The sequence below is a fragment of the Mixophyes fleayi genome, chromosome 7, assembly GCF_038048845.1.
Source record: "Mixophyes fleayi isolate aMixFle1 chromosome 7, aMixFle1.hap1, whole genome shotgun sequence".
Taxonomy (NCBI): Eukaryota; Metazoa; Chordata; class Amphibia; order Anura; family Limnodynastidae; genus Mixophyes; species Mixophyes fleayi.
The window spans coordinates 76,382,654-76,395,514 of record NC_134408.1 but is presented as its reverse complement, the minus strand read 5'-3'; the positions used below and the strand labels follow the sequence as shown (position 1 = coordinate 76,395,514).

General features: G+C 38.1%; 1 protein-coding gene across 1 annotated transcript in view; it reads left to right on the top strand.

Moving 5' to 3' along the window:
- Positions 1 to 4,892, top strand: part of STAT1 (signal transducer and activator of transcription 1) — a 368,349-nt gene extending 363,457 nt beyond the window's left edge. Inside the window, exon 25 of the mRNA XM_075179993.1 lies at positions 4,614 to 4,892. Within this exon, the coding sequence (XP_075036094.1) occupies positions 4,614 to 4,634 (21 nt within the window). The 3' untranslated portion in view covers positions 4,635 to 4,892. The remainder of the gene's footprint in view (positions 1 to 4,613) is intronic.
- The last annotated feature ends 7,969 nt before the right edge of the window (positions 4,893 to 12,861 follow it).

Below are 12,861 nucleotides of genomic sequence, written 5' to 3'. Positions count from 1 at the left end.
AGACTCCCTAGGTTCATAGGTGGCCTGACACTTGACCCTCGATGCTGTTTCCCTTCCCAGAGAATCTAAGTAGTAATCTCCACTAAAATGCTTAGTGCTCTTCTACTTATTTGTTTCTCATCTTAAAAAGGAAAGATAGGGACAAGGAACTGTGCGTATAATTAGGAAGTGTGTCCTCTTTTTATTTCAGTCTCGGTGGCGACCAGTGCCCCCACCCCCACATTATATTGTTATAAAATGTTATAGTTTCTTGAATGTTCTGGATAACAATTGTATACTTACCTGTCTGTTTATTGACAACATCTGGCTATTTTATATATTTCCTACTCAAATATTTTCAGCTTCTTTGACATATGCCTATGACAGGTACTGTTCTCTGTTTTTGTCTTTTGCCCTGCGAATGTATTAATTGTGGATCCTTATCTGTACATGTTGGCTATTTTTCAAAATAAACAGTTAAAAAAGTAAATAAATATTTGAAAGACATAGAATTATCACAAATGTTTTAAATATATCAGTATTAACATACTGTGTCATTGTATATAATATACATCAAAGGGGTTGTTTAAGAAGATAAATTAATAGTAATGAAAAAGCCTAGATAGTTCCCATTTTCATTATTTTAACAAACAGTCCAAAGTGAAAGCTCTTGTAGCAGATGATCCCATCGTGATCCCAAAGTAAAACTTTGGTGATTTATTAACAACAGTATGAACACTTTTGAGATGTTTTTCAAAAAATTAAAAATATGGCTTTTTGAGAAAATCAAAATTTATTATACCAATTTTCATTACAATATGAATTGGTCAGGCCCTGTGTTGATTTGATGTGGAATGACTCGTGCCTCTCTGGATCCCCAATGAGACAGACACAATATACCTCTATCTGTAACCTATATTAGGTTGTCTGAGAGACAGGTCATAGTTGCAGAGTGGTCTGCAGGACCCCTCCCAGAATGGCTAAATGACCCTGTCAAATATATATCCCTAACCTTTACACATAAAGTACCCTGATGAAGTCCCCATGTTGCAATCCCTTTGTTGCAGCTTCTGAATCTTCTGTCCGTCTGAGCCAGCATAGTAATGAAATCCAAACAAATGAATGAAACTGTATTAAACCAAGGTTCTTTGCTTCAGATAATGATCCACTGCAGCATTTCGGACTTGATCATGCTGGAGGGCATCAACATCATAGAACATCCACTAAGGGGTTGTTGGATGCTGAAATCCCCTTGTCCGCAGCACCACACTCCATGCTACCTTATTGGCATGGCTCAGAGTTAGCACATGGTACTTATAATCAGTCATTAAAAAACCTTTGTCTGGGGCCGAACAAGCTTGCTTTTAATATAGTAGGCTGTGCCTCAACCTCTTACAGCACAGCTCGGCACTATAGAGGTATCTCCTTTTACAGGGCATCTTTAGGAGGATAGACATTGTTCGTTGACCAAAAGGGATACTACAAAGGTCCAATGTGCCTTTTGCCAGATCTGCTACTTCATTCAAGTAAGTTTTAAGGGTGCTGAATCTGCTGTCTTGTAACCATAAGTTGGGTGCCATTTTATAACCCCTACTGGCCTGTGTGTAGTAGTGTAATTATACCTACCTGGTATTACCCTTAGGCTGACAATCTGGCTGTATGGAAATTATGGATGCAAGGTTTTATTATTTTATAAATAAAGCATAATAATATGTTTTGGTTTTTTTTGCTTATAAGGTCTTTACATGTTCTGTTTTCTCTTGACTTCATCTCATAAGGCACTGTAACATCACTCTTTTGGGCTTATCAGATTTTACAATGTTCATTTGTATCAGGAGCTGATACTCTCAACCTGTTGTTCCTTGCTTCACTTCTCTTCTTCTGCACTGCGGTTTTGGGTGGCACATTATTACATCTCCTTAACCCAGTAGGCAAAACTCTTCTCACTGATGTCTCTCGCTTTACTCTATGACCCCATATATTTGTGTAATCAAGCTTTCCATGGTAAAGTCCCTTAGAATTCACATTCGAATACACCCACAGACTTCTCATACCTGTCAGAATCAACTACACACTAAGCTTTGTTTTACTTCCCGAAGTTAGCACATGCTCTGCAATAACACTATAATTTAAACTTGCACTTCCTTGTACTTGGTCTAGACCTTGGTTTGAACCCTGAACTCTAATTCTCAACTTAATTCTCACTAGCATCTGCCTTGCTCTTCCAGAACTCAACTTCCTACCCTTATAAACAGGGATTCACTTCTACTGCTATACCACAACATTTACTAAAACATTAATCTTTCAATAAAATTGCACTAGGTGAGGTCTCACAAGCATGCAGATAGAGGACGTTTCTTTAGGACACGAGGCACAAATGGATATGACCAGCATGTTTCATGTTCTTTTAGCATTCTCTTCAGCTACAGACAGCGATGTGATGCATGTGTATTTTCTTTTTTGGCTGTATACCAGAGTATAAGTAGTTTATAAATACAGAACCACACTTGTACTGTGCACCAATATTTACCCTTTCCATACCGTATGCATACAATTTATGTCTGCAAAATGATTGAGTGATTAGCTGGTATAATTTGTTCTGTTTTGTAAAATTCAAGGTATTTCTGATTATATTTTATTTTAAGCTCCACTGGAACACCCAGCTCCTTTGTCTGCCTCTCCAACAGTTGCTTACATGAACTTTAAGGCTACATTGTTGGTACACAGCTCCAAGATGTAAGGCACCATCCCTGCTTACATTCTGCATTGAAGGGACGGACACCTTCTCTTTTTGTCAGGTCTGCGCGCTTGTCGCCAAGCAACAGGATGTGTCTTCTGGCTGATAGGTTTCCCTATCATCAGTCAGTTGTCTGGTGATTTCACTGACTGCCTGTGCGCTATTGGACTGCCTCTATAAGGCAGATTCTGGCACTAACCAGTGCTAGAGTATTGGGTCATAGGTTTGTTTGTCCCTCTACAGCGTGCTAGTTCCAGTTCTTCATGATTCCATTCACTCCAGACATTCTGTCTCTGACTCCTGCAAATTCTTGACTACCAATCAGCATCACGATTCTGTTTGGATCTCTTGGTTCTGACCCCTGCTAACTTGACTACTCTTTGCTTGGGCTCCACCTAACTTGCTAGTGACTGACATAAAGGGCCGACCATACCTCCTTGTGGGGTCTTGGTGAATACCTGTGGTGAGTTAGACTCATTGCCTCCTTGCTCAGTAGCACCAACTGCTGGCAGGTATTCGTCCATAATTTTCTAGTGGGCTCGTGACATAAACATTCTGATTGGGGGTTGGCACTGGCCATCCCCCAGTCACAATGGTGGCAGGCCCCCACACTCTGATTGGTATTTTCCACCAATTTAGATGTCTACTGGGTAGGATGTCATCCAGACTTCATCTGCAGCATGTGGTGAGACAGTGTGGGGTTGCAGGTAATTAATCTGGGTCACCACCAGTAATCTGGGGTCTGCATTTTGTCGCCAGCATTAGAGGGGGTCTGCATTATAAAGCCACTGTAGTTCTGGGATCTGTATAGTAAGTCCACCAGGGATTTGAGATCTTTATAGTAAAGCCACCATAGATTTGGGGATGTATCCTAAAGCCAAAAGAGTTTTGCAGTGTTAAGTCACCATAAATTTGAAGGGCCTGTATTGTAACCACAACATATATGGAAGTCTGCATTTTATATTGGCCTGCAGAACAGGTTTGGCATTTAATTGTACTATGCATTGTGTTCTGTGTAGTGGCCACAAGAATCTGTCCTTATGTTATATAGATAGTCACAAGAATGTTCTCTGTATTGTATATTGTTCCATCTAACTAGCATTAAATGCTAGTCAAATGGAGCAGTGTTGCATTTGATTATAGCTCTTTGATATTATTTTAATTAATAAATTGCTATATAAAGCCACACCCACAATAGACAAACCACACCCACCCAATGTTTGTCATGTCCATCTTTTATTGTGCCATGCTGGTAGTAAAGCATTGGGTTACTTGCCTGTGTTTGCCCCCTAGATGAAAGTTGCCAGCCCTCCCTGACTGTGACCCACACATGTTGCCCCACTATGTAATAAAGTACATATATTTAGTATTCTGTTGATACTCATTACAAATTGCCGAATTAAATGTGGGGGTATAATTATAATGTTTGTATGTATTGTGTAGAAGTTGCTAGGGAACGTGTGTTGTTTTTTTTGCTTATTTTTCCATTTGTAATGACAATATCATTACAATATTTACTCAACTTTTAATACCAACAATAGCCCTGTCTCTCCTTAAAAAAATAATATTCAGTTGGGTGTAAAAATTTTAAACATGATTCCTGCTGCAACAAGCTTATCACTAAATAGTTAATATGGGCTCAGTTTCCTGAGTGAAATCATCTCAAACCCCTCTATGCTCATTGCAATATAAGCTGTAGATTAAAATCTATTAATTAAAATTATATTTTTGAATGCCCGCTATTACAGAGACAGGTGAGTTGGAAAGAAGTGGAAGTGCATCACTATCCATTTATGTTAAAGCATCCTAGTATAGAACATTAAATATAACAGTCCAACAATGAAAATAAAAATTTACTATTGTTAAAATAAGTTAATTGTTTTTTTCCACCCAACAGATGTCTTCTTACAACAGCTAAACAGCTTCAATATTGTCTTGGAACGTCAAAAGATCTGCAAGATCTATCAATCAAGATCTCTTTTACTTTCTTGTACATTTATTCTGCTAAAGAAAGACGTGATTGTGTTGCATACATTGGATAAATTCTAGAATGAGGGCATAAAAATCCCTTTATAATTAGTACTTAAACCTTAACAAAAATAATGTTCTACATTAATATTTACTCAATGTACCATGACTATTATAATAAAACATTATACTATCTACATGCATGCTACCTTTATGGTTTCATTCAGTCATTTATTTAGCATTATTAGCAATATAATTGAGGTAAAATGACAACACATTTATTTGCTTTAAATTCTTATTGGAATTGCAGTGTAGATATGTAGTGTACTGTAGATGAAGAAGACAAAGAGAAGATAAATATGACTACTGGTATACAGATTATTCATTGTGTCTGTTCAAATAAAACTAATGGAATACGTAGTGATTTATTCAAGATCAATAACGATTGGGAGGGTAAACCGCAAGAATATACAGTATTTAGCTCTCCATAGCTGTGGAGCGCTGCTTGTTGTAGTGGTCAACGTTTCTGTCCTGCTTGGTAGTAATCGTTGACCTCTCCCTCTCATCTCTTCCCCCTTCCTCTCTTGTTCCGTGTGACTCTGTCCCCCATATCACCCTTGTGTCTTCAGTATGTCTGCCCCTCCGTTTAGATCGTAAGCTCCTCTGAGCAGGGCCCTCTCTCCTCCTGTCTCCACCACTTCTAACTCTATTCTCCGGCCACTCAGCCCATCTCCTTGGGCCTTCTGCACTCAGACTCCTCTCTCGCTTTTTTCTGCACCTTTCAGTGGCTCTTAACCCATCAGCCGTGCCCACCCTCTTAGGCTCAGGTTTGCAGCTTCTGCTGAATATCACTCACCCTTTCTCTTTAGCTGTGCTTTGAGCTCCCTGAGTTATAGTGCTTATTGTTAATTGTACCATGCTGTTTTACCTTGTACTGTCCTATTGTTTGTTCCTGTTCGGCGCTACGGACACTTTGTGGGGCCTCTGAATAAAAATTAATATTAATAATAAAACAAGTAGTGCTCCATGGTGACGGATAGCCAAATATCACTTTTTTTGCTAGGTTTACTAAGTGGAGGAAGCTGTCTTATTTGAAGCGCATACAAATACTCACCTGCAACAGCCAGTACACATGTAACTGTAATATACAGTGTTTAGAGAGACACTTTCTCCTTTGTCTATTAGTCCCATGAGATGATATTTTAGTTAAGATAAGACAGAATAATTTCAAGATAAATATCTAATGGAAAGGTTCAAATTTAAACAGCATTTCTGTTCTATCATAGCCTAAACAAAGAAAAAATATCTCACTAAAATACTCGTCTGAGGTTGAACAATGTATAAGTGGTGTCCTAAATGCAGCTGTTCCTTATCAACCACTAAACAAATATATAACCAAAAAAAATATTGGACAACACAAGTGAAGAGCTCTAGAAATTTATATATTAGTTCATATAAATTATATAAACTAATAAACACAGTAAATATGTGATATAAAGATTAACCAGCTGAAAGGCTAATGCTCAAAAAGGAGAACCAATATAAATGTACTTTATTACCATCAGACTGACATACTAATATGTGCCTCAGTCTCTACATAAACTTATCAGTTTTTTATTTGTTTCAAACATTGATTGACTAATAATTATAATAAATTTAGTTTTTTAATATTGTTTCAACTTTTTGAACATTAGTATTTCTGTTGTGCTTTAGCCTTCAACGGGGCAAAGCAAGATTTCTAGAGAGGGTTTCCACACCAGCATGCAAAGGGAATGGCTATCATTTTAGGCATTGCTAGGCTGATCTCCAACTCTTCCCATCCCCTTCATATATACAAGCAATAGGTCAGTACAGATTTTATCTGTCCTGCTCAATCAGGGCTTTATCCCAACTGCATGGATAGTCGGTAGGCATGAAACAAATATGTAAGATAAGAATTAACACTGCCAAGTATGGATATAGAAATAAAAATTAAAATAACATTGAATTAAAAAAACAATGCGTACTAATAACATATTTAATTGTCTCCATCTTTACCATTTGGGACGTCTATAAGTAGCATTTCAGCTACTAATAAAATAGAAGAGCTGGTTCTTCTACAATATCTAGAGTAGAGGATTCAGACAAGTAGGACTCAGCATTAGGCTTCAGCTTCAGAGAAGTCACTTAGTGATCTAACATCACTGAAGGGCCAACTCAATGCAAACTTAGCCAAAAGAAAGTAGCCAAGAAGCTTAAGTGGCTGAAGAAAAGGTTTTTATGAAAAAGGTGACACTTTTCTGGCTAAGATGCCACAGCAGCGTCAGTCACACAATACAATAGCTAGCGCTCAGCGATACAAAAAGTTTTCTAACTTATGATCCCACTAATTTCATGAAAGAATTTACAACAGATTCCCAAAATCAATGCATCCTCCTCAAGTGTTAGAAGCTAAAATTGATGAATTCATGGTGAAATATTCCCTTCCCAAATTATCCCCCCAAGGTGATTAAATTCCTCAATGCTCCGTTCTCCGAAGAGTAGACCTTCGCTACTATTAAATCCATGAAATCAGCTTCAGGCCCTGGCCCTGATGATGTAGTGGCCCTTTATTATAAAAAAAAATTCCTACACTCGTTTAGTTCTTTTATTCAATTTCTGAGGGCTCATTTATTTTGTTTGATGACTACAACCACTATAATCTCAATTATTCATAAAATAGGCAAAGATCCCCAGCTCTTTGAAATGTTAGACTGGTCTCTCTCCTGAATGTTTAACCTGAAGATCTTTGCTAAGTTACATGCCAATAAGCTTGGCACCAGATTTATCCAGCTGTGTCAGGTTGGGTTCTACCCTGAGCAACATGCTCTGGACAATACCAGGAGAGTGATCCATCTGGTTAACCACATCAATTCCAGTAAGACACCTACTAATGGTCCTAGATGCCAAGAAGGCATTTGATCACATGCAGTTTGCCCTTTATGATATGAACCTTGGAATCCTGTGGATTTGAGGGTGAATTTCTCACTGGAGATTCGGCCCTCTACTGAAATTCCTCTGCCTCAGTTTTAGTCAATGGGCCCCCTTCCTTGTCTCTTTCCATTACAAACTGACTCTTCTGAAGTTCCCCACGATCCCCTCTCATATTCGCCCTCATCAATTATCGCATCTATGAACAAAGAGTCTAGGCTCTCTGTTTCAGGTTATTTATTCTCCCCTCATTTCAGATGTCAAATCTGACTTGGTTGCCTGGGATAGATTACACTGGTCAACACTCATTTTATTGGCAATCATAATAACGATTTTGGGATAACTTTGTGGTGCTGATACCCTAATATGACATTGGTTTTGCTAAATTGGCTCTAATTTTTGAGATATTTGGTGCCCCATTGAAAAACATCAAAATGCAAAAAATTTAATGGTCAGACAGAGAATACTCACAAATCACATTGAAATTGTCTCAAATCATACAAAAGTACATACATGAAATACAGAATGGCATTTTGTTTAGTATAATAACAGATAAACATAATAAGCTGATTCGGTTCATTACAATTAATGCATAGTAAAACGCTGTACGATTTTGTTATGAGGGTTATCGGGACAATCATGTTGGAGACTCAAGCAATAGCCACCATGTGTATGTACCATCTGCATTGATCCATTTCCTTCATCACCTTTATATCTTGATGAAACCTTTCCACTTGTTCCTCACTAAAATCACCAAGATTATCCAGAAATCTGTGTAAGTGGCTATGGAGAAAGTGTAAGTTTATGCTCACATTAGTACCCACATTTTTAAAGTTTGTGAGCATGTTTTGCTCCACTTCTTCATAATTCTCTGCTTTGTGGGTACTCGAGAAGCTCTTAACAACTGAAACATGACTGCACCAGGCAGAAGAATCAACACCATTCATAAATTTTATGAAATTAAAATCCTTGATAAGTTTACAGATTTGAGGGCCATCAAAAAAATTCCGGCTTTTAGTTTTTCTATACTTAGTCCAGGGAACAATCTACAAAGGTATTTGAAAGAATCGCAATCTTTGTCCAAGGCCTTAACAAATTGTTTCATTAGTCCCAGCCTGATATGAAGTGGCGGGAGAAAACTTTTTTTTTTTCCCTGTCAACCAATGGTTCGTTAATGATCATACAAATTTATACAAATTGTCACTACAAACACATGAATTATGTAGAATGGGGGCATGGTCTAGACGCCATACCAGACAGACGTGTGTGCTGCGGGCTCCGTGGCAATCGAGGCTGATCTTAAATACAGGGCACCCATATTCATCCTACACTACCACCACCTGCTAGACAGTATATTGGGAACAAAATATAACTTAGTCCGGCACTGAAATGACTGCTCAGACTCGGGTGGGCGAGTTCGGGGCGGACCTCGTCCTCTATGTGCGTTATATAGATGATTTGTTTTTTATTTGGAAAGGGGGAGAAGCACGAGCTTTTGTTGATTACATGAATCAGAATGAGTATCATCTTAAATTTACTCACAAATACCATGAAACAAACATGGAGTTTCTTGATCTGTCCCTAATGGTTAAAGATGGTAATATTTCCACCTCCACTTCCTTTAAAAAGGTAGATTGTAATAATTATCTCCATTTCAAAAGTGCCCATTATCATAAATGGAAAAAGAATATACCAAAAGGACAGTTTATGCGCATACGTCGCAACTGTTCGGATAAAGATACCTATTTAGATCAGGCCAAGATATTATCCAAAAATTTCCTAGATAGAGGGTACCCTCCCCTACTTGTTAAACAAGCATTTGAAGAAGTAGAACTAATGAACAGAGGAACTTTGTTGAATCCTAATAATGGGACTCTTGATCCTGAATTAGAAGAGATTGCAGGGACTAAAAGTAATGGGAAAAGGGATCACAGTAGAGTCAACAAAAATAATGAAAATACAGAATGGGCTTTTATTTCTAAATATAATGAATCTTCTACAGCAATAAGAAAGATATTATGCTCTAATTATTCAATACTAAAACAAGATCCGGTTTTGAAATCTATTTTACCAGAAAAATCAATAGTGGTTTTTAAGAAAGCAAACAATTTAAAAAATTTATTGGCACCAAGTTATTTGAAAAGACATTCACAAATAAAAATAAAAAAGACATGTGATAATTCTGGAAGTAGTGGTAGTTCTATGATGGAAACACAACCAAAATGGTTTGCCTCGGTTCCAGATGGTTCTTATAGATGTGGCGGAACCCGCTGTATAACCTGTAAATACATTAGGAATAAAGAAATTTCAGTGGAAAATATAGAGTCAAAGAAAATGTATAATATACGCGGTTTTATTAACTGTAATTCTTCTTATGTAATTTACTTACTGAGGTGCAGTTGCAACCTATATTATGTAGGTCGCACGACAAGAAAACTTAAACTGCGTTTCAATGAGCATAGAAGAAATATTTTAAAGGGTTTGAGATCTCACAGTGTGTCGAGACATTTTTGTGATAAGCATGATAGTAATCCAGAAGGTCTCTCTATTACTGGTTTGGAGTGTGTTAAAAATTATGCAAACAGGAGGTATACTGGATTTATCTCTTAGATACATTGTACCCTGTAGGTTTAAATGAGTCTCTTGAACTTACCGACATTATATGAATGGGTTTTATTAAACAACTAGATGTCTGCCTGTGTAGTGATCTCTCTTTTTCCTTCCTTTATTATTTAGTATTTATTATTTTTTATGTTCTATGTCTGCCTGTCAGTAACGGTAGAGTCTGGTTTTTATGAAATCTTTAAAATTTTATACCTTTCTGATTATAGTCTAATGTTTATTAAATTATGGACCTAATAAATAGCAATTTTTGCTAATGTCAATTCATCTTTATGTTGGAATGTCAGCTTAATAGAATAATATAGAGATATATATTTTCAAAAATGGTTATGTGTGTAACTTGATAAACACTATGTGTATATATGTGTAATTATATGCATATATATATATATATATATATATATGTGGAGGAACAACTAAGTGTATGGATACTTGTATGTTTTTAAGAAGAAATGTCAAAACAACAAGAGAACATCACTACATACGAAAAATGTCAACTTGGAAATATATGTAGATATGCTTTTTCTAATGGATATAATACCCTCTACAAGTATAGGGGCGAAACACTCATGCACGAATTACAAAGGGTTCATTTTTTACCAGGTGTTAATTGTCTGCAATTTGCTGTGGTCTTAAAAGACGACCGAAGTCAGTGGGAAACTTATCTCTGAGGAAATCGCCTATATGGGGATGAAACGCGTCAGTTGAACAGCAATTGATTTTAAATTATTCTTGTGGACTTTGGATCAGTGCCTATACCAGTGCATCTTTTTACTAACCGTTCACCTTTATACTTCTGATGAGTCCCGGAGGAGACGGGGACGCACTTCTATGACCTCAGTCACCAGCGGGACCGCGCGCTAGTGTTTGGAGTTGATGTGGTGAGAATAAGAGCTATACACGGAGCTCCGTATAATATCTACATCTAGAAGAGGAGGATCCATTTTGGATATACAGTACATAGTACATATCAAGGTACCGGTCTTATAATACATCGCCAGAAATTGGTAAGAGACTTTTTGTTACCTTTTGACATTCCGTATTGGATCTCACCACTTATTCCGGAGTTGGACCTCCCAAATACACCACTGTATTCTCCATATTATTATCCCTAATATTAGGGTTTGGATATCCCGTGAAAATTATATCACAATCTCTACAATAATAGAGTGGAACGGTTCTTATACAGTTGTTGGACTGGTATACATATTATCTGGTTAGCGTGTAGGTGCACCTACCTCGCTATTAATTGGTTTGGCACCGATAACAGCCCACATTGGTTGTACCTAATATGGTTTTTTTTATATGTTAGAATAAACAATTTTTAAATTATATACTTTGTGCATGAGTGTTTTTGTGGCAGACTCGGACATACCACCGCATATTTTGGTTAGTATATTGGGAACGACTGCCACCTATTTGTAATCAGAATAGATCCCGGCTCGGCCCAGCAGTGACCTACAACGCATGGAGGCCTAACTTCCGGCCGCCTCGCTGTGTGCCACAGGCCCCTGGGACATCTATCCTACCAATTGGAGGCTCCGCTTCCGTCTGCTCCCCGCCTGGCAAGTCGGCAATTTAGTTCCAGCCTACCCGATGGAGGTTTGGGAAACAAGCTGGTTATGCTAGTCTCTCTTTACGCCCCTAATTCTAGGCAAATACCCTTCCTGAAAACCCTCTTTAAAGAACTACAAAAAATTTGATTTGGTAGTCTAATATTATTGGGAGGTTTCAACTTATTCTTAGATCCCAGATTAGATAGAACCTAATCTCCTGGCAGTTCTATACCTCCAGACTCTGGTGGTCCCTCCTTCTCATTTCGTAAGTTGTTGGCCAAGCAGGACTTATATGATGTCTGGCGGGCATTGTCACCTGGAGAAAAAGACTTTACATACCATTTACATGTACATAATACATATTCCAGAATCGACCTCATACTTACTGACAAATGGGCCCTTCAACACTCTAAAGCCATTTCGATTCTCACAATTATGTGGTCAGACCATGCTCCATTACTATGGTCTTGGCTCCCCACTGCTCAGTCTTGCCCTCCTAGACCTTGGAGACTACCGGCCTACCTCCTCACTTCTGTTGAGGGTAGGGCAGCCCTCCAAGAATCACTAGACAACTATCTTGCCACCAATTCTATAGAGGATACATCAGTTGTTACACATTGGTGTGCCCTAAAGGCAGTCTTTTGGGCAGCTGCGATCCAAACGGGTGCTAGACTTAAGAGAACTAATGCTTCATGCAGAAGGACTTAAAATCTAAAATTGTTTTTATTGCTGGTCTCTAGAACCACAATCATTCGACTCAGCTTAGACATCAACTTCAGTAGCTCCTCATGGCCCACACCCAGGCAGCTCTCTCACGCCTCCGACATAAGTTCTACACAACAGGAAATAAAGCAGGGCGCATGCTGGTACGGAAACTCTGAGGCCAACAAGCTAGAAACCGTATAGGTCACCTTTCTGGCCCGATGGATTAAAATTCTCGAATCCTCAAGATATTGCCAACTTGTTCGCAAAATATTATGCTGGTCTTTATAATCTTAAAGCTGACCCCAATACCTGTCAACTTTCCCCACCTGACATACAGCACTTCCT